This window comes from Eleutherodactylus coqui, chromosome 4, assembly GCF_035609145.1.
Source record: "Eleutherodactylus coqui strain aEleCoq1 chromosome 4, aEleCoq1.hap1, whole genome shotgun sequence".
Taxonomy (NCBI): Eukaryota; Metazoa; Chordata; class Amphibia; order Anura; family Eleutherodactylidae; genus Eleutherodactylus; species Eleutherodactylus coqui.
Genome location: NC_089840.1, coordinates 150,994,936 through 151,020,450, shown reverse-complemented (window position 1 = coordinate 151,020,450; position 25,515 = coordinate 150,994,936). Strand labels below are relative to the sequence as shown.

The following is a 25,515-nucleotide window of genomic DNA, read 5'->3' as shown; positions in this document are numbered from 1 at the left end:
CATTGACGTCATAGGATAGCCAAGGGGGGTACCTGACAAGTTTTAAAAATTAGAGACCAAGTTAAAACTAGATTCGAGTCCATTTTCCTGATCATTAGGGTAAATAAACGTTGATTGGATTAATTATGTTTATTATAATTAGCAGTGGTTTATAAATTATACTAGAGTCGCCTTATAGGGACTAGTCGACCAATAGGACCTACCTCGACTATGACTTTTCAAAATAGAATGACCTTAGATATGACTTTAGCTAAAAAGGGGAGTGTCTGTAAGATGATAGGGGAGACTTGTTGTACCTACATCCTAGACGACACGTGACCCGCGGGTAAAGACGCAGTTGCCATTAAGAAGCTGACCGCACTAACTAAAAAGAGCTAACTTTTGGGACCAGTACTCGCCATGGATGAGCGGGTGGTAAAGGATCCTGGCACAGACGGGCGTCGCTGTTGTATGTGAACTGATGGTTACCTTTTCTGTTCTAGTCTGCTGTGTTATCCCCTGTGTCAGAGAGACCTGTGAAACTGATGCTGGAAAAGCCGCTCCCACCATGAGTTTGCTGGATGCATCCCCAGAAGGAGTGGACAAGTCCTACACCCCCTTGAAGACCCTAAAACGAACCTTCAACGCGCTCCAGTTATAGGCTCATGCGCAGGGAACTGTGAAAATTAGATAGAGAATTAGAGGATAGACATTTTAAGGGGGGATTGTGATAGACATGATGATTATTTTGTATAAAATGTCTATCGATTTATATAACCCAAATGTATTCTGCTGTTGTAATGACTTTTAACTTAGTTGAGGGTAAGGACACACACAATCTAATCATGGTATTTGCTAGACAATGGATGTCTGATGTAATGTTAGTTAAGTACATAGAAGTTACACAAGAAGCCTCTAAGAGTTAAGGGCCATAGTGTTACGTGTATATCCTGTGTTTAATACTGAGTGTTTACCTAGGCCCCCTTCCACTCCTCATACAAGCTAGTTAAACAATGGGTTGCCACATACACAGAAACTGCTTAAGGCTGTCTGCATGCTAAAGAAGACAAAGTCCATACTATGGCGGACGTGAGGGAGGGTGGGCCGAGAGGTGGGAGATTCTATATGATCCGACAAATGAGAATCTTATATGTTACTGATGTAATCTGTTGCACGCCCATTGAAGGGCGGTTGTCATGTGTTATAATAAAAAGCCTGAGCCTCTACACATGGTAGAGACTCTCCCAGTTTTAGACCAGCACTTGTGTCTGATCTGGTTCGATGATGTGTGCACACGATATAATTCGGAAGCGACAAAATACCCCAAAGCCTGCTGGAGAAAATCATAATCCAGAACAAAAAAGAGAACAAAACATTTGTTTAAGCATCCAGCCAGAGTAGTTTCTTACAGCAATAGTTGAGCTTCGTCGCGATGCAGTTGGTGTGGAGGGTAAGGAGGTAAGAGAAGAACTGGCGTTGCATTCTTCTGAACTAAGATTTCCAGATGCATCACTCAGGCCACTGCTTATGGAACTGCTTTCATCCCAGCTGTGGAAGTAACACAAGTTATTAGTCGCAGCAATTTGTGCAATTCATCAAAATGATTCTTTTAAAGTTATATTATTTATATTTGCTATTAGCTATATTTATAGCTTATGGAAGCTGTAAAATGTATACGTTTACCCAGGATTAGAACCTCAATAATACACCAAATATGCAAGTCAAACAAAATGCTTAATCTTGATAAAGATCAGGGAAACATGGTCGAAACGTTGTGTCTGTACTGGAGTTAATAAAGCCTGAATTTTTTTTATCATAAAAACATCTTGAAGAATATGGATGCCATTGTGCTGCTTTACCATTTTGTTTTACTTGTGATGTCACGTTCATCGGTCGCATGGCCCGAGAGTAGATCAGTCCATTCTAGTGAATGGGATGAAGCTGCGACATCAGGCACAGTAGATATAAAGTGTACAGCCCGGTACCAGGTATGCACTGAAGTGCCAGACAACTAATCGGAGGTCCCAAGCTATGGAGCCCCACTGATCTGATACTAATCACCTATCCTGAGAAGAAGTCATCAATATCTTATTGTCCTTTTACACAGGACTAGCAAACAATGCCCAACAGCTTGTCCCAGTGATGCTCGTCACAGGAGCGAGTATCATTGGCCTAAGCTTTATAGGTTCCCACGTCCCACACCACCAATTATATTTGTCGGGGGAATCATTATCAAACTGCCTAGATGGCTGTTTGCAGCCAATTGTGAAGAGGACTCTGGGCTATATTAAAGGTACCAGTGAACTTTTAAAAATCATGGCCAATATTGTCTGGAAACCGGGAGATTATTGGATTACGATATGATATATAAGCATTATATACGTCCATCTCCACATCATCATGCAATCCAGGCCTTGACGTTTCATCTGTGCAAATTACACAAATTATTCAGATGAACTAAAATAATTCATTCTGCTACTAATTTTTCTAATTTTCTTCAGAAGGCCAATTATTATTTATTAACTAATATTTTTGTTTTATTTCATTATATATTATATATATATAATTTTTTAACTATCAAGATTCCTCTATGTGCTCTTCCTTTTCTCCATCACACATTGGTACGTCACACATTGGTAGGAGAGATTCATCTATAATGAGGACAATCATTTTGGGGGGATACAAGCTGGTGTGGACGTTACAAAGGTCACCTCCTCCTTATTTGAGGGGGTTTGCCTGAGTCCATGCGTTTCACGTCCTTTCTGGATGTCACCTTACCAGGCATAGAGGATAGAAGTAAAGCACAACTACCAGAAGAAGGTGGTAGAGAATTCTCTATTGCATGCTAACAGTTGCCATCCAAGGTGTGAAATGGGCAATTTACCCTGCGGTGAGTTTATTCGGACTAAAAAGTGTGTACCTAGCGGAGATGATGAAGCAGAACACACCTATAACTAAAAGCTTACCAGCATCAGGATGGAAGTAGGGGCTTCACAAAGGCTAACTAATAAGAAATTTACAAAAAGAATATTTGCCTCATTATAGCAAGAAACGTAGCCAATATAGGAAGTAAAATATTACTAATAGGGATGAGCGAGTATAGTCGCTAAAGCACTACTCGCTCGAGTTATGTGCTTTAGACGAGTATCTTCCTGCTCGTCCCTGAAGATTCGGGAGCCGCCGCAGCTGACAGGTGAGTTGCGGCGGGGAGCAGGGGAGAGCGGGCGGGAGAGAGAGATCTCTCCTCCATTCCTCCCCGCTCTCCCCCGCCGCTCCCCACTCTGCGGCAGCCCCCGAATCTTCAGGGACGAGCAGGGAGATACTCGTCTAAAGCACATTACTCGAACGAGTAGTGCTTTAGCGAGTATACTCACTCATCCCTAATTACTAACTGTCCTTACAAATAAAATATCGAGAATAGAATGCTCCTGGTTTAAAATGCTTGGATCATACAAATGTGGGACGCTCAGGTGTGCATTGGTAGAAGCAATGGGATGAAACTGAAAGGGAGGAGACACAAATTAGAAAAAACTTTCTGACAGTGAGGGTCATCAATGAGTGGAACAGGTTACCACGAGAGGTGGGGAGTTCTCCTTCAATGGAGGTGTACGAACAAAGGCTGGACAGATATCTGTCTGCGATGATTTAGTGAATCCTGCACTGAGCAGGGGGTTGGACCCGATGACCCTGGAGGTCCCTTGCAACTCTACCATTCTATGATTCTATGATAAGTAATCAATGGAAGTTACGGAAACAGCATAGCACAGTCAATTTGGCCATTCCAAGTAGTATCTCTTTTTCCAGCAAATTCACCAAAGTACATCAGTCTCTATCTGGTTATCTTGCCTTCCAGGGACACCTCTAGGTTGATACGGTCCAGGACAGCTTTGTTAGTGACCCTAGCTGTCCAGGGAATTCATAGTTTTTTTTCTCCAACAACATAGCTCGAAAGCATCAATTTTCCTTCAGTCTTCTATCCTCAAAGACCATGTCTCTCAATAACAATCGGGAAGACGATGGCTGTGATTAACCTTAGTGTGATGGTGACAGAGACATCCTTGCTCTTCTACATTGGGTCCATGCTCACCATGGCCATACGTCCCAGTGCTAGTCAACACTTTATCTCACTTGTGGAGCTGCCACTATGATCCCCTGTTGGCAGTGGTCATGATCTTTGTCTAATTGATGTGCAGTGGAAGTTCCGTCTTCTCACTTTCTTCTTTTAGCTTCGGGATCAGCATCTTCAGATGCTTCGCTGTTTCTGCTACAAGAGTTGTATTATCTGAGTGTCTTAGATTAGTGATGGTTATTCCACCCATTTTCAACCCAATACCTTAATCATACAAGTCCAGCCGCCTCATGATCACTTCTTCATAGAGGTTGAAAAGAAAATGAAAGAGGATGCATCCTTGTCTCGGTTCCTTTTTTGATCTTGAACCATTCTGTATCCCCATATCTGGTTCTTACTGTGGCTTCTTGATTGCTGTAGAGGAACTTGATCAACATAATTTGGTGCGCTGGTACTCCTACTTCCCTTAATGCTTCCCAAAATTTATCATGCTCAGTCAAACGCCATGGTGTAAACAATGAAACAGAGGTAGAGCTTCTTCTGATATTCTCTTGCCTTTTCCTTAGGTTTGCAATGTGGTCATGGGTCTTGCTGCTCATGTGGAATCCAGCTTGAATATCAGGAAATTCCTGGTCAAAGATATTGCCCAAGTGCTTCTGGATGATTTTCAAAAGCACTTTGCTGGCGTGGGGAAATCAGAGCAATTATTCTATAGTTTCCACAGTCCTTGACATCATCTTTCTTTGGCAGTGTGATAAAAACTGATCTTTTCCAATCCTTTGGCCATGTGCAGATCCTCCAGATTGTCCAAGATGATGTTGTCCGTGCAGCTCTTGGGACTGGTTTGCACAGCTCTGTATGGATTCCATCAATGCTGGGTGCTTTGCCATTTAGCAGCCATCTCATTGCCCACTCCACTTCACTTTCCAGCAGGTCTGGTTCCAGATGCTCTGAATATTGTTCTAGTATTAGGCTCCTAATGAGGCAGGTTAGGGTTTATTGCCGAAATGTGCAGAACCAGTAAAAGAGCCAGAACAGTGACAGTTCGGTATTATTTATCAGACTAGTTCCTTTGAGACCGATTTTAGGACTTATGAATAGGAGTGTGTAGGATCTTGTCTATGGTAGGATCTATAAAGGAGAGTTCTGTTTTAAAGATAGAACACTCAAGGAACATCTGTGTGACTGAGTGAGAACAGGAGTGCTCAAGGACACCTCTTCTCCCCACTTTTTTTGGACTTTTACGTGAGACAGGAATTGAATGAGTTGGTCATGTTTGATGCATTGTAGTAGTATTCTTGGATTTATCAATTTGATTTTAATATTTTCTTACAGTAAATTTAATATAGGGGGACTATTCCTTTCAGCTGCTATATTTTCTTCATCCCATCACATTTGCACTCTTGGTCAATGTCCTACATCTTTAATTCCCCCTTCTTACAGTTCTTATAGTTCATTTGATTCAACTTAGGGTCGCCATACACAGACTTTAGTTGTCCAACCTTAGAAATAGCAGCGGGGCTGGATAACTCTGATGAATGAAGAGTGGCTCAATTTCCCACCCCAACAGGTGATGTCGTGGAAAGAAGGATCAGGGACACTGAATTTTAATGCCGAATCCCTTTGTTCCTCAAAAGATAATCACTGCTGGAGAAGTTTGGCTGCAGCTTATCTCCCTATTTCCCTGATCCAAACAAGTGAACATTTGACTCCGCCGAATGTTCAGCCAAGTCAATTGTTCATCTGCTTAGGTCACCTGTGAAAAGTAGCTGCCAGAGAAAGGATTCTTCATATGACGATTGTGCATGTGTACGGTCAGCTAAGGAATGGCAGGTGCGGAGGGGCAGTGTGCATATGTACTTATATAGAGCTTTTGTGAGCGGGTAAAAGGTTTTTTCTACTGCAGTGTTTTACTGTATTGCAAACATGTATAATTTTAGTATAGAAGGCCAAATGCAGACGGCCAGGTCGGATTCCGACTGCGAGATCCTCGCAGTGGAATGCGACCCTGTGCCTCTGCAGTGACCCCTGGATTATCTGTCCGGTGTACTCTCCCTGCCCCGTGGAGCTTCACATGCGCACTGCAGAGCCATCGGGCCGGGGATGACGTTGATTTCCGCTCGTGGCCATGGAAAGGCATTTTTTAATGCATGTCTTATGGGCTGTATTTGCAGATTTTATACAACAATTATACTGTATAAACCATTTTAAATATGCAGTGATTAGTGCAGTGCTTTAGATGGTGACCAAAATGGTCAGCAATGCAACCAAGATTTTGCAAATAGCAACACGATTTTTCAATCTTGTTGCCATTTGCAATTAGCACTGTCAGTGAGGAGCTTCATCACACTTGACTGGAGTAAAAAAAAGTCCCTCTGCATCTATCAGGACCATGGAAAAAGCATCAGAATATCAAAAGAATATCTACCTGTGCTTTATCAACTACATCAAGGCCTTTGACTGCATCGACTATGACAAGCTATGGCAGGCCCTACAAGTGCTGGGCGTATTGGCACATCTAGTTAAACTGATAAAATCACTTTATACCAATCGGAAAGCCTCTGTGAGAACACAGTATTGGGTCATAGATTGGTTTGGGATCAGCAAACAACCTCCGTTACGTGGATGAGACAACTCTTCTTGCAGAAACAGAAGCTGGTCCGAAGATGTGTATATGGGAGATTAAAATAAAAATTGAAAAAAATGGGCCTTTACCTGAATGAAAAGTAGACAGAAATTATGGCGACTTCAAAAAATGGCCAAATTCAAATAAAAATTGACAACGAAGCCATAAAATGTGTGCAAACTATCTTCCTAGGTTCAAAAATTGACCAGGATAAATGTAGGACAGCATTGGGGCGAAACGCAATGCTAAACATGGACAAAATCTAGAAATGTAGGGTTATTAGCATATCAATCAAACACAGGACAGTGCAAATCATCATTTTCCTCAGAGCCATGTAGAGAAAAGAAAGCTGAACTGCGAGGGAAGCAGATAGAAGGATGTTTGATGCGCTGTTGCTGGTGAAATCGGATGACCAGATTCAGGCTCCCGGGAGGCCAAGACGACCAGACTCAGGCTCACGTTTTTTGGCCATGTAGTGCGAGCAGATTTGCTAGAAGAATCTTTAATGCTTGGACATATCAGAGGTAAAAGTAGACCTGAACGTTAAAGAACACAATGGCTGATATTGTCAGACCAGATATTGGCATGGATATCAACCAACTGAAAGTAGCAAAACGGAAAAACAAGTAGGGAGCACTATGGGACAGATTAATTAGTATTGACACACAACCTTTATTAACCCCTTCAAGATGCACTTATTTTATACCTTGAAGGACATTGCAGGTTTTTTTAGCCTTTCCATTAATGCTGTCTTTGAGACAAAGCAGCTGTAGAAAGGCTAGTTTTTTATGGTACCTTTTTGGAGTGTATGTAATGTATTGTTTTGCCTCCCAAAAAAGGAACAAAAGTAAAAACTAAGAGTTACATATACCTCAGCCTGGTACTAACAAAAAATTACAACTTTTCCCGAAAAAAACAATCCCTCACAGAGCTCCTCCATCGGAAAAATAAAAGCGTTCTGGTTCTTAGAGTGCGGTGATCTAGAATCAAATGTTATTTCTTAAAAAAGGTAGTTTTATTGTGTAAAAGAAGTAAAAAATAAAAAAAACTCTAAAAACTTGTTGCAGTAATTGTGCTGATCAGATCAAGTCATTAAGTTATTTTTACCGAATGGTGAATGCTGTAAAGACCCCCAAAACATCTGCAGATTTTTTCTCCCCCTCAAAAGAAATGTGACAAAAGTTATAAATTACATTATATGTCTATCAGAGTACAGCCATTAACACCTCCAACACATTATATGTCCCCCAGAGTGCAGCTATTAACACCTCCAACACATTATATGTCCCCCAGAGTGCAGCCAGTAACACCTCCAACACATTATATGTCCCCCAGAGTGCAACCCGTAACATCTCCAACATATTATATGTCCCACAGACTACAACCAGTAGAATCTCCAACACATTATATGTACCCCAGAGTGCGGCCAGTAACATCTCCAACACATTATATGTCCCCCAGACTGCAGCCAGTAACATCTCCACCACATTATATGTACCCCAGAGTGCGGACAGTAACATCTGCATCACATATATACCCCGAAATGCGGACAGTAACATGTCCAACACATTATATGCATCCCAGAGTGCAGCCAGTGACATCTGCATCACATTATATATATACCCCAAAGTACAGTCAGTAACATCTTCATCACATTATATGTACCCTAGAGTGCAGCTAGTAACATGTCCAACACATTATATATACCCCCAGAATGCGGCCAGTAACATCTTCATCACATTATATATACCCCCAGAATACAGCCAGTAACATCTTCATCACATTATATATACCCCCAGAATACAGCCAGTAACATCTGTATCACATATATACCCCGAAGTGCGGCCAGTAACATTTCCAACACATTATATGCACCCCAGAGTGCAGCCAGTAACATCTGCATCACATTATATATATACCCCAGAGTGCGGCCAGTAACATCTCCAACCCATTATACGTACCCCGGGGTGCAGCCAGTAACATCTATAACACATTATATGTCCCCCAGAGTGTGGCCAGTGACATCTATAACTCATTATATGTCCCCCAGACTGCGGCCTGTAACACCTCCAACACATTATATGTCCCCCAGAGTGCAACATGTAACATCTCCAACATATTATATGTCCCCCAGAGTGCAACATGTAACACCTCCAACATATTATATGTTCCCCAGAGTGCAACATGTACCATCTCCAACATATTATATGTCCCCCAGAATGCAACCCGTAACATCTCCAACATATTATATGTCCCACAGAGTGCGACCAGTAACATCTCTAACACATTATAAGTATCCCAGAGTGCGGCCAGTAACATCTGCATCACATATATACCCAGAAGTGAGGACAGTAACATGTCCAACACATTATATGCACCCCAGAGTGCAGCTAGTAACAACTCCAACACATTATATTCACCCCCAGATAGCAGCCAGTAACATCTCTAAACACATTATATGTCCCCCAGAGTGCAGCTAGTAACATCTACAACCCATTATATGTACCCCAGAGTGCAGCTAGTAACATCTATAACACATTATATGTCCCCCAGAGTGTGGCCAGTGACATCTATAACTCATTATATGTCTCCCAGACTGCGGCCTGTAACACATCCAACACATTATATGTCCCCCAGAGTGCAACATGTAACATCTCCAACATATTATATGTCCCCCAGAGTGCAACCCGTAACATCTCCAACACATTATATGCACCCCAGAGTGCAGCTAGTAACAACTCCAACACATTATATTCACCCCCAGATAGCAGCCAGTAACATCTCTAAACACATTATATGTCCCCCAGAGTGCAGCTAGTAACATCTACAACACATTATATGTACCCCAGAGTGCAGCTAGTAACATCTATAACACATGATATGTCCCCCAGAGTGTGGCCAGTGACATCTATAACTCGTTATATGTCCCCCAGACTGCGGCCTGTAACACCTCCAACACATTATATGTCCCCCAGAGTGCAACATGTAACATCTCCAACATATTATATGTCCCCCAGAGTGCAACCCGTAACATCTCCAACATATTATATGTCCCACAGAGTGCGACCAGTAACATCTCTAACACATTATAAGTATCCCAGAGTGCGGCCAGTAACATCTGCATCACATATATACCCAGAAGTGAGGACAGTAACATGTCCAACACATTATATGCACCCCAGAGTGCAGCTAGTAACAGCTCCAACACATTATATTCACCCCCAGATAGCAGCCAGTAACATATCTAAACACATATGTCCCCCAGAGTGCAGCTAGTAACATCTACAACCCATTATATGTCCCCCAGAGTGCAGCTAGTAACATCTACAACACATTATATGTACCCCAGAGTGCGGACAGCAACATCTGCATTACATTATATATACCCCCAGAGTGCCGCCAGTAAAATCTCCAACGCATCATATGTACCCCAGAGTGCAGCCAGTATCATCTGCATCACATTATATATACTCCCAGAGTGCGGCTAGTAACATATCGAACACATTATATGTACCCCCAGAGTGCGGCCAGTAACATTTTCAAAACATTATATGTCCCCAGAGTGTGGCCAGTGACATCTATAACACATTATATGTCCCCAGACTGCAGCCTGTAACACCAACACATTATATGTCCCCCAGTGACATCCATAACACATTATATGTCCCCCAGAGTGCAACCCGTAACATCTTCAACATAATTTATGTCCCACAGATTGCGACCAGTAAAATCTCCAACACATTATATGTACCCCAGAGTGCGGCCAGTAACATCTGCATCACGTATATAGCCAAAAGTGCGGACAGTAACATCTCCAACATATTATATGTCCCCCGGAGTGCAGCCATTAACATCTATAACTCATAATATGTCCCCCAGACTGCAGCCAGTAACATCTCCAACACATTATATGTCCCCCAGAGTGTAAAAAGTAACATCTCCAACACATTATATATCCCCCAGAGTGCAGCCATTAACATCTATAACACATTATATCTGACCCAGAGTGCAGCCAGTAACATCTCCAACACATTATATGTCCCCCTGAGTGTAAAAAGTAACATCTCCACCACATTATATGTCCCCCGGAGTGCAGCCAGCAAGATCTCCAACACATTATACGTACCCCTGAGTGTGGTACACTATCATCTGCAACACATAATATGTCCTCCCAGAGTGCAGCAAGTAACATTTCCAACACATTTTATGTCCCCTAAAGTGCAGCCAGTAACATCTGTAACACATTATATGTCCCCCAGAGTGTGACCATTAAAAAAATCCAACTTGTCCCACTAACAAGCCCTCATATGACTGTCAACAAGTTATGCCACTTGTAATACGATTATGAAAATCATTTAGTTTTTAAGGCACAAAAAGGCCAGTCACTAAGGCCGGATGCACACAAGCATATGCGTATCTGTGTCCGCATTTGCCCCGTGTTTTTGCACATCGGGCATTGCATTTTTGTGTGTACAACATTTACTACTGTATTTTTGCTTGCACAAGTGGTACGAAATTGCACAGGCAAAATAACAGACATTAATGCTCACAACCATTGAAATGGCCCTTTAAACCCTTCCTGTAAATATACGTCCCAGAGCGTCGGGGTATGCACTTTTCAGTCACCCTGTCTCCCAGAAAAAACGCAACAAAAAGCGATCAAACGAATGTATTCCGAATTGGTACTAACTAACTACAGGAAATCCCACAAAAAATGAGCCCTCGCACAACTACGTTGACGAAAAAATTAAAAAGTTATTGCGCAGAGAAGATGGCGGCAGAAAAGAATTTAAAAAAATTAAGTCTTTAAAGAAAAAAAAGTTGTACAGTAGAAAATAAACTATACAAGTTTGGTATTGTAGTAATCATACTGACCCATAGAATAAAGTTATATGTCATTTTTTTGCAATTTGTGCGCCGTAAAAGCAGGACGCACTGAAAGATGGAGGAATATCGTTTTTCCATTTTACTCCACTTAGAATTTTTTAAAGCTTTTTCAGTACATTATATGGTACAGTAAATTGCACCATTTAAAAATACAACTCGTCCCGCAAAAAACAAGCCCTCATACAGCGATGGCGATGGATAAATAAAGGAGTTACAATTTTTTTGAAGGGGGAGGAAAAAAAAAAAATTGAAAACAAAAAAGGGGCTGCATTATTAAGGGGTTAATTAAGGAGTGCAAGATGTGTTCGTTCGCTGTGCAAAATGTGCTGGAAAAAAACCATACTGCAAATTTTTTACGCGACTGAATTGCGCACTCCAAATGGGTGCACGTGAACGAACTCATTGAAATCAATGGGTCTATTTTCTGAGCATTGTGCGTGCAAATAATTAATGCACTAACGCGTTGTGTAAATCCAGCCTAATTATTTTATCAAGTAAAGAAAACAGAATATAAAAAGATACGATGGCTTGTTTTCTGCAACACGAGTTGTACTTTGACAGTACCTGTTAACCCTTTGATGCTAAAGGGCGTATATGTAGGCCTCCGTCGGCAGGGTTTGTATGGAGTGGGCCCAGAAGCCGAGCCTGCTCCATACAGGCTGAGTGCCGGCTGCAATTCAGGGCTGACACTCACCTGCAACAGTCGCGATTAACGCTCACACCGATTGCGGCTAATGATCCTTTAAATGCCGAAGTCAGTTTTTTAACTTATTCTAAAAAATCAAGGACATTAAAAGATTCAAAAAATCTAATTTTCCTGTATTTATAATAAAAAAAAAAAACCTTAAAGGGGTTGTCCCGCGAAAGCAAGTGGGGTTAAGCACTTCTGTATGGCCATATTAATGCACTTTGTAATATACATCGTGCATTAAATATTGGCCATATAGAAGTTATATACTTACCCCCTCCCGCTGCTGGCGTCCCTGTCTCCATGGCGATGACCAAACTTGTCCTCTGGTCGCCGGAACAGTCGCGCTTGCGCAGAGAAGAATCCTCTTCTGGATGGTCCGGGCTCACGAGATGCGTCCTGGCTCCTCCCCCTTCTCAGCGTCATCGCGTAGCTCCGCCCCATCACATGGTGCCGATCAGTCAATGCGGTGGCTGGAATCGGCAGTGGAGCGCAGAAAGCAGAAGAACATCCACGGTGCACCATGGGAGAAGACCCGCGGTGCACTGTGGGAGAAGACCAGCGGCAGCCATCTTGGAAAGAAGATTATTTAAAGTTGCTGAACGAAGATTCAGGTAAGGGAATTTTTTTTTTTTTAATAACACCTGGCAGCAGTATTCCTTTACAGGTACTGGGGGACTGGGCAAAAAAAAAAATTTCTCTCTAGGCGTGGGACAACCCCTTTAAATGTATTTGCTATCGTCGCATTCATAAAAAAATTCAGATCAAAAGAGTGATTATTCCTCACACACGGAAAATGTCATCAGAAAAAAATACAAAATGCCAGAACTGTGTTTTTTTGGTCACCCTGTCTTCAAGAAAAAAGTGTGATAAAAAGTGAAAAGGTCATATAAAACTGTACCAATAGAAAAAACAGTTCATCATGCAAACATCAAGCCGTCACACAACGATAAAACGTTAGGGTAGTCAGAAGATTGCGGCAGGAAATCGCTTCAGAGATATTCATAGAGATGATTCAGATATTTCACTTACTAAAATGTAGCACAGTAGGAAAAGATCTAAATACATCTGATATTGTCCTAATCGCACCAACGCACAGAATAAAGCCCTTTTTGCCCCACCCCCTTCTAAAAAAAAAAAAAAAAAGAGGCAAAATTGCATTTTTTTCCATTTCACTCCAATTTTTTAGTTTTTCAGTACATGATATGAACATGCATTCATGATGCAGCTATTCCCCAAGTAGATACAGGTCCGCTAGTGTTACCTTTGTTATTTTTTTTTCTATCAGACTCACGGCCTCTTTTTTTCCTTGGATGGTCATGTGATCTCAGTGCTACATGGGGTTATGGATTCATTTTCTGGTCAGTTTAACAGTCTTTGAGATGCTATAACAGTGATGGCGAACCTTTTACAGACCAAGTGCCCAAACTGCAACCCAAAACCCACTTACTTATCACAAAGTGCCAACACGTCAGGGGACGGGGCTTATCACGACGTATGATTTAACCTCTGTAGTTATATAAAAGACAGTGCTGTTTCAAAATAGACAGGAAGGGACGCTGTGTGTTTTTTTTTCCTAGCTGGAGCACTGGACTACCATTGCTGATGACTTTGACCGAAAATCAGCAGCGTATCCCCAGCTGATTTCATACTGTACGGTGCTCCCCCTCACCTCCTCCTTAGGCTTCCCACTGTCAGTACTGCTAGCTTCCGATCCCAGCGGTCTACAGTGGCCACACCTGACCAGCATCACCTGACCAGTGGCCCCGTACCCGACCGGGCCACTGGCAATCTGAAGCCGGGGAGCACTGACAGCCAGAAGCCTATGGAAGTGGTGAGGGAGAGCGCCACATTGTATGAAATTATGCTGCGGATACACGACTGATTTAAAGTCAAAATCTGCACCAACGGTGCGAATTTTGACTTTTTTTTTTATTGCTTTTTAAAAAAATACTGCATAATTTGCAACAGAAATTTCCGCTGCGGACATTCCGCATCTCTGCCACATGTTAAAATACCCTAAGGGCTCATGTCCACGGGCAAAATAAGAATTAAAATCCGCAGCGGATTTTAACTCTTCTCCCGCCGGCGGATCCGCATCCCATAGGGATGCATTGACCACCCGCGGGGTAGATAAATACCCGCGGATCGTCAATAAAAGTGATTTTAAAAAAAATGGAGCATGAAAAAATCTGGACCATGCTCCATTTTCGTGCGGGTCTCCCGCGGGGACGGCTCCCGCAGGCTTCTTTTGAAGCCTATGGAAGCCGTCCGGATCCGCGGGACACAAAAATCAGATTTTACTCACACGCTCCGGTTCTTCTCTTCGGCGCGGCGTCATCTTCTCTCAGTCGCGGCCGGATCATTTTGCTTCGGCCCGCGCGCATGCGCGGGGCACGTCACCGACGTCATCATGCACATCCGCCGAGCCGAAGAAAGAAGATCCGGCCGCGACGAGAGAAGATGACGCCGCAGCAAAGGAAGTATCCGGAGCGTGTGAGAGGTGAGTTAATTCTGATTTATTCCTATTTTAAGCGCTCATGTCCGTGGGGCAGGAGGGACCCGCTGCAGATTCTACATGGAGAATCCGTAGCGGGCCTGATTTTCCCCGTGGACATGAGGCCTAAGGCCTCATGTCCACGGGGAAAATCAGGCCCGCTACGGATTCTCCATGGAGAATTCGTAGCGGGTCCCTCCTGCCCCGCGGACATGAGGGCTGAAAATAAGAATAAACTCACCTGCTGCGGGCCGTGCGTGTCTTCCCTTCTTCGTGGCCGGATCTTCTTTCTTCGGCCCGGCGGATGTGTTTGGCATGCCGGCTGCGTGCCGCGCGCATGCGCCGGTCACATCCACCGGGCCGAAGAAAGACGTTTCCGACCGCGAAGGAAGGAAGACCTGCATCGCCCGGAGCAGGCGAGTTTAATTCAAGCTGCTAATCCGGACGGCTTCCATGGGCTTCAATAGAAGCCTGCGGGAGACCCGCACCTAAATGGAGCATGTCCATTTTTTTTCATGTTCCAGAAATTTTTAAATTCACTTTTATCGACCATCCGTGGGTATTTATCTACCTGCGGGTGGTCAATGCATCCCTATGGGACGCAGATCCGCATGCGGGTGATAAGCTGCGGATTTTAATTGTTCTTTTCCCCGTGGACATGAGGCCTAAGTCAGCTTGAGGTACGCTACTATGTGCAGAGTGGTCTCAGTAGTAAAAGTGTCACCCATATCTGCGTACTGGTGACCCCCACAGTGGCCCCAGTTGTAATAGTGTCCCCTATATCGGCGCCAGTAGTAATAGAAACCCCCACAGTGGCCTCAGTAGTAACAGTGACCCCTACAGGGGCCTCAGTACAGTACAGTATACATACATTGCACTGGTTGCCCGTTAAATACAGAATTCAATTTAAATTCGCTACCTTCATCCACAAAGCCCTCCATAGCGCAGCGCCCCCCTATATCGCCTCCCTCATCTCAATCCAACCAGCCCGGGCTCTCCACTCTGCTAATGAAACCAGACTGAGCGCCCCTTTAATTCGAACTTCTCATTCCCGCCTCCAAGACTTCTCCAGAGCAGCACCGGTCCTCTGGAACACACTACCAAAGGCTACCCGAGCAATCCAGGACTCGCAGAACTTCAGGCGTGCTCTAAAAACGCACCTCTTCAGGGAAGCATACCACATTCCCTAAACAAACCCCTCTGTACTCCGCCTGATAACATGCTCCCTGACCTACTGACTGCAATCCCTGCTAGCCATCATAAACCGCTCCTGCAGTCATACTGCTTCTGCCGTCACACGTCTAAATGTCTGACCATTGTCTATATGTATATCACCCCTCACTCTCCACCTCGCCATACTGCGCACATTTTCAGCCCCTTTACCTTCTGTATTACCCCACTATTCGTAGTATGTAAGCTTGTTGGAGCAGGACCCGCACCCCTATTGTTTCCATCAATTGATTACTATGTAGCCGTGGTTCTGTAATGTTTGTACTTTTGCCTTTCTGTATCCCCTGTCTATGTAAGCGCTGCGGAATATGTTGGCGCTATACAAATAAAGTTTATTATTATTATTATTATTACTACATGTGGATGACTGAAGTCTTCAAAAAAAACCAAAACATTACTTTCTGTCCCCATCTTCTGACCCTCATAACCTTTTTTTCCACTGATTGGGCTACATGAGGGTTTGTTTTGTTGTGGAGCGAGCTGCAGTTTCTATTAGTACCAAGTTGCGGTGCATACAAGTTTTTGATCACTTTATTACATTTTATTAGATTTTTGGGATAAATAATGCTTTATTTTAATGGATCGGTCTTTTACAGAAGCGGCAATACCACATTTTTTTTGTTTTGTTTTATCATGGTAAAGATGGGATACGGTTGGTTTTTTTCCTAAAAATTAAAAATCTTTTTATTTTTTGAAATAGTAAAAAAAAAAAACAACTTCTAACTTATTTCTATTTTTTTCTGTCCCAACAGGGCACTTGAACTAGTGATCATTTGCACAAAAATACTGTGTTATATTCCTGCAGGCATGGCTTAATAGGCAAGAATACATGGTACCCCTGGGTGCCATCACAAGGCCGCAGACTGCATGACACCAAATTGGCACCTCACAAGCTCACTGCCATTCGGGACACAGAGAGGTGGGGGGGGCCTTCTCTGGGGCACCTAATAGTTTTTTGGCCACAATTGTAATTCATCTCCCATTGTATTCACTATGTCTGTGAAGTGTATGAAGTAGGCACAGCTTCCAAGCAAGCGCCATGCTAACCCCACATATCCGACATTTATTCACATTGGATGACGCCAAAGGGTTACGGTGTCCTGTAGATTTGTATCTCTTTCAATAAGTGAGCTGAAGTCATCTGTAAATCCGCAAAAACAAAAATTTGCTCTGACAAAATCCACAACAGATTCTCTCCACTCAGTTTACATCCCCTACAGATGTATCCTAAAAGAGATTTTCCCAGAAGAGACACTTATCCACTACCAACAGGATAGGTGATAAATGATGATTTCTGAGGGCCCCACCAGTTACTAGACTAGGGGCTCCATGTGAGAGTAAATGGCGCTATGGTTAAGCAGAGCTGGCGTAATATTGCTCAATTTCAAATCTATATTGCTGACAGACAACCAAGTTCACCGGGGAAGGGCCGCTCTAGCCAGTGGGGGCGCTCTCACGGTCTTTTTTATTGCAAATACCACATTTATTTTTATTTCGATGCAGTTATGTCAAAAGCCCTACAAATATTGCCTTTTTTTTTACTGGCAATTCTTCTCATTTTTGCTGCATATTTTGGGTCCGTATTGTTTTTTAAAATCACAGCGGGCTCTACTGCGGCATTTTCTCATAGACTTCTCTACGGAAAAAGCATAATCGGAAACTCTCTTAAAGGTGAAGAACAAATTGCCAAGCAAAGAAAAAATAGCCCATCTGCAGGGAGCATGAACATTGCCCAACCAAAGATGGCAAAAAAAAGGTGCCATTTCACAACCTAATAAAAATGAATATGATCACGTTGCGACTCACAAGCTACTGCAACGGAATAGTCGTGAGGTAGTCACGACCCGGCAACCAGCAAGTTGTTCACTTTCATTAGGTTGGGATGTAGCATGGAGATCTCCGGTCGTCTTTATGCCTATAGGTATATTCATATGGTGAATTAGCACGGTTTGTAGTGTGGGATCCGTGCTAATGTGTGTCCCACTGATTTCTATGGGAATCCGTGAGTCTTCACCACGTGTTTTTTCCCGATGCAGATAAAATCTCCATCGCAGAAAGAAAGAGTAGTAACACGTCCCTTCCTGACACAGGTTCCATGTTAGTTTTTAGCACTGAAACTAGAGGAGTTTCAAATTTTAGGTGCGAATTTTGACACAGATTTTTAGGTGGATTTTGATGCGCATTTTTTCACCCCATCAAATTCGCTATGTGAAGATATCCAATACCTACAGTATGCAAACCGGAACCATCTCTGTGAGAAGCTACATGATGGAGCACATCTGGAGAGCGGTTGTGTCGGGTCATCTTCCAGACGGCTACATAGATGTGCTTGTATCTACACAGAGCATCTGGCTTCTTCTTTTTTAGCAACCCCCTCCAGACACAAGAGAGCACAGACAATTCCTCATAGGGCTCACTCACACAGTATGTGACCATGCATGTAAATCGCCGTGCTACAAGCCCACCGATTTTTATTAGGCCACACACTTGCGTACTACATGCATAAAAAAAAAGCAGCATATTCTATTTTGGAGAGTAATATGCAAACTACGCAGCCCATACACCCATATGAGAGCCCTCTGCGTTCGGCAGCAAGTGCAATAATACAAATCTATTCTATACATTCCTCCCAAGACGCCAGGGGTGTGAGGTCTCACCAGACAGCAGGCGCAGGGGAGCATTCTCGGGGTGCAGCGACAGTCAGGTCAGCAACGGAAGGTCCCTGCTCACGGCTTGCGGACACAGATGTGAAATGCTGTCAACCAGGAACCGCGCCAAGAGATTACTAACCCTCTTCACACCCCACAGCAGAGTGAGCACTCCTCTCCCATTAACACATTCACTGCCGGGGGGCTACGGGACCTTCTGCACCGAGCCATTATCCTCCAAGAAATCATTCAAACAAGCGAGAATTAAAGGTAACGTTCGGTGTAAACGCTGCCAACGGGTGAATGATCAATCCTTCCTCGTTCGTTTATATATCGGCATAAACATCATCGTTGGCTCGTTCAATCGTTCCGTTTAACTAGCGACCGTTCAGACGCTCTCACTTATACAGCGAATGTGACCGACTGAGCGATTTCTGGTGTGAACAAGCCAACAATGTATCTGCTGTGTAAACAACTTTGCCCGAGTGAATGCACAAATTCTGTCATTGTTTACTCATTCCAACGGTATGTTGTTTCGTGTAAACGGACCCGGAGGTCTTTGATCTACATCAGACTTTTTTGTTGTGGATGAGACACTTTAATCCGTGGTAGAAGTTCAAGGCAGAGCGCCAAAGTTCTGTTGTATGTTTTTATGCAGATCCAGTTGACGGGGGAAAAATTGACATGTGGCTTCCAGCGGTGGTTTGTAGAAATGACAGGCCGACCCTTATGTTGCACAATGCTGTATAAACTACAGCGCAGATTTCCAGAATGTTCAATAGAATAGTGGTGCAGATTTCACCAGGGATGTTGGTCCAAATCCATGCCCAAATCTGTGGTGGAATTCCACTGTGTGATGGGACCGAAAACACACAACAGTCTGAATGGAGAAATAGAATTAAACATTCTTGTTGTTCCCCAGTCATTTCAATGGGTTTTTAAAAAAGAAAATGTTCTCTGAAGATGATGTGGCCAAGCTTCTTCCGTGCGGCAAGCGGAGGGGTGCAGCGCCTGACAAGGAGGGGGGGATTCAATTTCTCTTTATTTTAAGGCCATTAAACCTTATTCAATATCCCATAAAACCCCTTTAGTGGCATGCCCAGAAAATCTCTAAAAAAATCAGTGTTGAAATGTGCTAAAGACTACCTAAACCACTGAAGGGGTTAATGCAGCTCCAGCTGTCGGGGGATGTTGTCCAGCAGCTTTAACCCCATTAACTAATAAAGTAACCTTTCCAATAATATGAGGAATGTGGTAGCCTGAGGTAAAGACCTCTTGGAATCAGCAAATCTCCTCCTATTCTTTAGCTACAGTTCCAGGACAATTTTGTCCTAAATTGAAGAGCTAACAAATGGGAGACGGACAGGGTATCCGGCGGACAGGAGCGCCTTCACAGGCGGGGGTTCGGCAGGCAGGAGCGCCTTCACAGGCTGGGGGTCCGGCGGACAGGAGCACCTTCACAGGCCAGGGGGTTCGGCAAACAGGAGCGCCTTCACAGGCGATGGTTCCGGCATAGAGCAGCGCCTTCACAGGCGGGGGGTCCGGCACATAGGAGCACCTTCACAGGCGGGGGTCTAGCAGACAGGAGCCCCTTCACAGGCCGGGGGATCTGGTGTGGTAACACTGTTCAGCCAAAAACTTGACTGGTAATGTGCTAACAGTAAAGAGGGGGAGAATAGTTGGGCAGCGCTCGTTTCAGTGTGCAGCAGAGTGAAAAAGTAAGTGCAGAATGTAGAATTTTCATATGTATTCACAAATCAATATTCCTCTACATTCAACCAGTAATATAAAACAAGGCGATGAAACTGAACAAAAGCAAGAAATTGGAAATTCGATCCTTTCCCCACCAGATATGGCTCTCCGATGGTCTTATTCATACGTCCATATTGCGATCTGCACACGAGACACCCGACCTCACACTGTCCGATCGTCACTGACCACGCACATGAAGAGAATAATAAGGACAAGCAGGAACTGTACGCTGGTGTGAGGAGCAGCAGAGGCCATCATGAGTGTGTGCGGCCCGGGAAATACACGGGACACAATCCACCCATCTTAACCCCTTTTCCCCTACAGGCTCATCTCACATGTGTCACTTCTAGGGGCGATTACTTGTAAATGCTCTTATTTAGGCCTCCTTCAAACGGGTGACAAAGTCACACGATTTTGTCGCATTGCTATAATGCTACAAATCAAATGTATGTGAAGCCTATGCTTTTCTATGGGTTCCTTCACACGTGCGATGTTTTGTAGCATGCAACAACCCAACACAAAAACCTCACAGGTCCAGCGATATGCCTGCGACACCAGAGGTTTTGTAGCCCATTTTTCCCTATGGAGCCTTCCTCTCTGTTGCTTTGCATCGCACGAAAACGCGATTTTTGTGTGGTGCGATGCAAACCTAAACTAAGCCCTAGCTGCAGAAAAAAAAGTAAAAAAGACATACATCACGTTAGAAGTAGAGATGAGCGAACGTACTCGGTAAGGACGATTTCGCAATCGAGCACCGCGATTTTCGAGTACTTTACTACTCGGGTGAAAAGTACTCGGGTGCGCCGGGGGGCGGGGGTCGCCGTGGCGGCGTGGGGGGTAGCAGCGGGGAACAGGGGGGAGCCCTCTCTCTCTCCCTCTCCCCCCCACTCCCCGCTGCAACCCCCCGCGCCGCCACGGCGACCCCCGAATTTTTTCGCCCGAGTACGGAAGTACTCGAAAATCGCGGTATTCGGGCGAAAAAGGGGCGTGGCCGAGCACGTTCGCTCATCTCTACTTAGAAGCGCTTTAAGACGCAGCTTCACCCCAGGTCCTGACAATGCTTCTCTTTTTCATCTTCTGGCCGGGGATTGAAAAATCCCCGCCTTCTGGAAGCGCTGGCTGTGATTAGTTGACACTTAGCCAATCACAGCAAGTGCTCGGTGAATGGCAGTGATTGAATCAATCACAGCTAGAGATGAGCGAACCTACTCGGCCACGCCCCTTTTTCGCCCGAGCACCGCGATTTTCGAGTACTTCTGTACTCGGGCGAAAAGATTCAGGGGGCGCCGTGGGTGAGTGCCAGAAGATGAACGTGGTAATCAGTGTCGGGACCCATGGAAAAGCTGCTGCGGCGCCCCAGACAGTGCAGGAGAGGTGATGTATGCTTTTTTTCCCCTTCAGTTACAGCTTATTTTCGGGGTAGGGTTTATATTTCAAGCCCCGCCCCAAAAATCCTCGCAAGTGATGCTACAAAATCACAGTATTACCGCGAGAAGACGCAGCGATAGCGCACGGTGCAGCGATACAATATCGCTGCTATTTCCCCGCTGCGATGGCGTGTCGCCTGTGTGAAGGAGGCCTTATGTGAATGATTCTCGGAGTGTTCCTTGTGACACATTGTACTTCAGATTCGTGCCCAATTTTGTTTGATACGTTTTGTGTTTAAAATGCTAAATTTACAGAAGATTTTGAAAAAGGTGCAAATTTCAAATTTTGAATTTATCTGCTTGAAGGGCAGATAATTCATTGTCCAACGATGATTTTGTTTTAGGCTTAAAAGTAGCGTATTCTTATGTATTCCCTTCTGCTGAATTCAAAAATCACCATAGAAATGACCAATTAGCTCTTGTTTTGGAGATACAGGGACATGTCTTTTTTTTTGTTGGGGGGGGAGGGGAGTTGTCACACCTCTCAACTGACATAACACAACGTTCTCCATGTTTGAATTTCATATTGTTTCGTTTTTTCTTTTTTTCAGAATTTCTGGTTTTGGAGTGCTTTTGAAGTGTAAAATTTGCTATATCAAAATGCCACGGAAATGTGTAAATTTAGTTGCTACATTTCTGGTTATATAACATTTTCGTCACAGAAACGCAATCTGACGCCTCTTGTGAAGACCGCCTATCATTATTTTGGTATAAAGGTAGGGGACCAGGATAAGTCATGGGCTCCACATATGTTGCAACTCTGTTCAGTTAAACTACAAGAATGGCTGAAAAATAGAAAAAAAAGATCTATGGCTTTTGGTGTGCCTATGGTATGGCGGGAGCCTACAAACCATACAGATAACTGCTATTTCTGCTTAACTCCGCCTATAAAGGCAGGATTGTCAATGAAGAAAACAGGAACAGTTCAATACCGAATCTTCCATCTGTTATTCAACCTATTCCACACTTAGATGGTTTACAGTTCCTACTCCACCCCAACATTATGAGCTTGAAGTAGAAAATGAAGAAAGTCTGGAAAGAGAAGAACCCAACGAGCCTTCTACACCCCATGATCCTGACTTTGAGATAAAAGATGATACACTGCAGACTGAGTCAAGCGAACTGATCGATCTAAAAGTCATCGCTGTACTCTTAGGAATACAACCGGGGTACGCTAATTACTGTTGCTTTTTATGTATGTGGGACAGTAGGGATAGGAAATAACATTACATTCAAGCAGACTGGCCTGCAAGAAATTTTGAACTACCGAAAAAAAAGGCGTTGCCGAACCTCTAGTGGATCCAAAAGATGTTGTTCTTCCACCCCTTCATATAAAGCTGTTGTCAAAGGTATGAACAAGGAAGGACAGACATTTAGGTACTTAAGAGACAAATTTCCTATATTGAGTGATGCAAAAGTTAAGGAAGGTATTTTTGTTGGGCTACAAATTGGATAACTTGTAAAGGATCCTGCGTTTGACCAAGTTTTGTAGGGAAAAAGAAAAGGAAGCTTTTCAAGCCTTAAAGGGAGTTATTCATGGATTCTTAGGCAACCAAAGAGATGATAACTACACTCAGTTGGTGACAATACTTCTGGGAAAATACCATCAACTCGAATGCAACATCTCCCTTAAAATCCATTTTCTCCACTCCCACCTAGACTTTTTCTCTCCCAGTTGTGGAGCTGTCTGTGATGAACATGGAGATAGATTCCACCAGGATATTTCTGTAATGGAACACAGATATAAGGGGCCATTGGAATGAAGCAATGCTTGCGGATTACTGATGATCTGTGTGTAGGGATGCTCCGGAACTCACTATCAAGAGGCAAGCCAAAAGAAAACCATCTCAGGAAGTCACCACATAATTCTCTTCACACCGAACCACCAACTAGGAATTCTTCTATCAATCTAGAACTCTTAAAGGGGTTGTCCCGCGGCAGCAAGTGGGTCTATACACTTCTGTATGGCCATATTAATGCACTTTGTAATGTACATTGTGCATTAATTATGAGCCATACAGAAGTTATAAGAAGTTTTTCACTTACCTGCTCCGTTGCTAGCGTCCTCGTTCCCATGGAGCCGACTAATTTTGGCCGTCTAATGGCCAAATTAGCCGCGCTTGCGCAGTCCGGGTCTTCTTCTTTCTTCAATGGGGCCGCTCGTGCAGGATGCCGGCTCCGTGTAGCTCCGCCCCATCACGTGCCGATTCCAGCCAATCAGGAGGCTGGAATCGGCAATGGACCGCACAGAAGCCCTGCGGTCCACCGAGAGAGAAGATCCCGGCGGCCATCTTCAGCAGGTAAGTATAGAAGTCACCGGAGCGCGGGATTCAGGTAAGCGCTGTGCGGTTTTTTTTTTAAGTCCCTGCATCGGGGTTGTCTCGCGCCGAACGGGGGGGGGGGGGGGGGGTTGAAAAAAAAAAAACGTTTCGGCGTGGGACAACCCCTTTAAGGCCTATTTAGACACAATGATTATCACTCAAAATTCGCTCAAAAACTGGCTTTTGAGCGATAATCGTTGTGTGTAACTGCACTGAAATCATGCAGTTTTCGTTAACCAGTCGCTGATCGCTGTCTTATCAGGAACTCATAGCAGGATACAGCTGGTACCATTGTTTCAGCTGTATCCCGCTCCCTGAACACAGGCGGGGTATGACGAACACAGCGGTCCAGAACTTCTTCATACTCCACAAGGAGCGCACAGCTGTATACCAGCTGAGCGACCCGTGAACAGCCCGGGTATGAATAACACAGCGGTCCAGCTGTGTTCTGCATACCCCGCTCGCAGCGCTCGGCTGGATAACAGCCGGGCTCTCCGAGCAGAGAACAGCTGGATGCAGAAGACAAGCGACTCAGCTTGTCTTCTGCATACCCTGCTCTGAGCGCTCAACTTTATAACAGTCGGGCGCTCTGAGCAGAGAATAGCTGGATGCAGAAGACAAGCGACCTCGCTTGTCTTCTGCATCCCCCGCTTGGAGCACAAGGTGAGCTAATTAAAAATTTTTCTTTGTCATATCGTTTTTCACACCCTAAAATTAGTAATATTTAACACATGAAGTTAAGGAAACATTCCAAAATATTTTTTTTGTTGGCCAGTGAATCACACAACATAGCTAATGAATAACATTTACCGTGTTTTCACGGTCTGTCGGTACCATTCTGAAAGTGTTTTTTTAATGTATTTTGGACATCAGAAAGCATGTGATTATTGGGGCAATTCTTCTCATTTTGATAAAGATATCCAAAAACTATTTTTTTAAATGACCAATTTACTTCTGAAGGGACTTTGAGAGGCCGGTATAATACCCATATATTACCTCATTTTAAAAAAAGTGTACCATTTTCAAAACGGCATTTAGAAATTCTGTTAACCCTGCAGATTTTACAAATTAATTTTCTGTAACACAAGAAGTCATCAGGTAAACAAAACTCTGTATTTATTCCCCTGAAGTTGCAGTTTCTATAAATATCCCATATGTGGCTGCAATGTAGCATCATTAAGTCACTGGGCTCAGGGGCACCTCATGGAGTTTGAGGTCTCACTTTTATTGGCCAGTTATTCATTGCCATATTTGGAGAACCAGAATGTTTTTCCACCTACGCCGCTGCGTGAGGCCTTGTTTTCTGTGGGATAAGATAAGCTTTTCATTGGTACTATTTTGGGGTGCAGACAACATATTTTTTTTAATCCGTTCACCACGCGGTATAAGTG

At 43.8% G+C, this 25,515-nt stretch overlaps 1 protein-coding gene across 7 annotated transcripts in view; it reads right to left on the bottom strand.

Annotated features, from left to right (window-relative positions):
- Positions 1–25,515, bottom strand: part of NAV1 (neuron navigator 1) — a 274,215-nt gene that overhangs the window by 192,972 nt on the left and 55,728 nt on the right. For all 7 annotated transcript variants that reach the window (XM_066600314.1, XM_066600316.1, XM_066600318.1 and 4 more), the window contains exon 4: positions 1,389–1,527. In XM_066600314.1, coding sequence (XP_066456411.1) covers positions 1,389–1,527 — 139 coding nt within the window. The remainder of the gene's footprint in view (positions 1–1,388; positions 1,528–25,515) is intronic.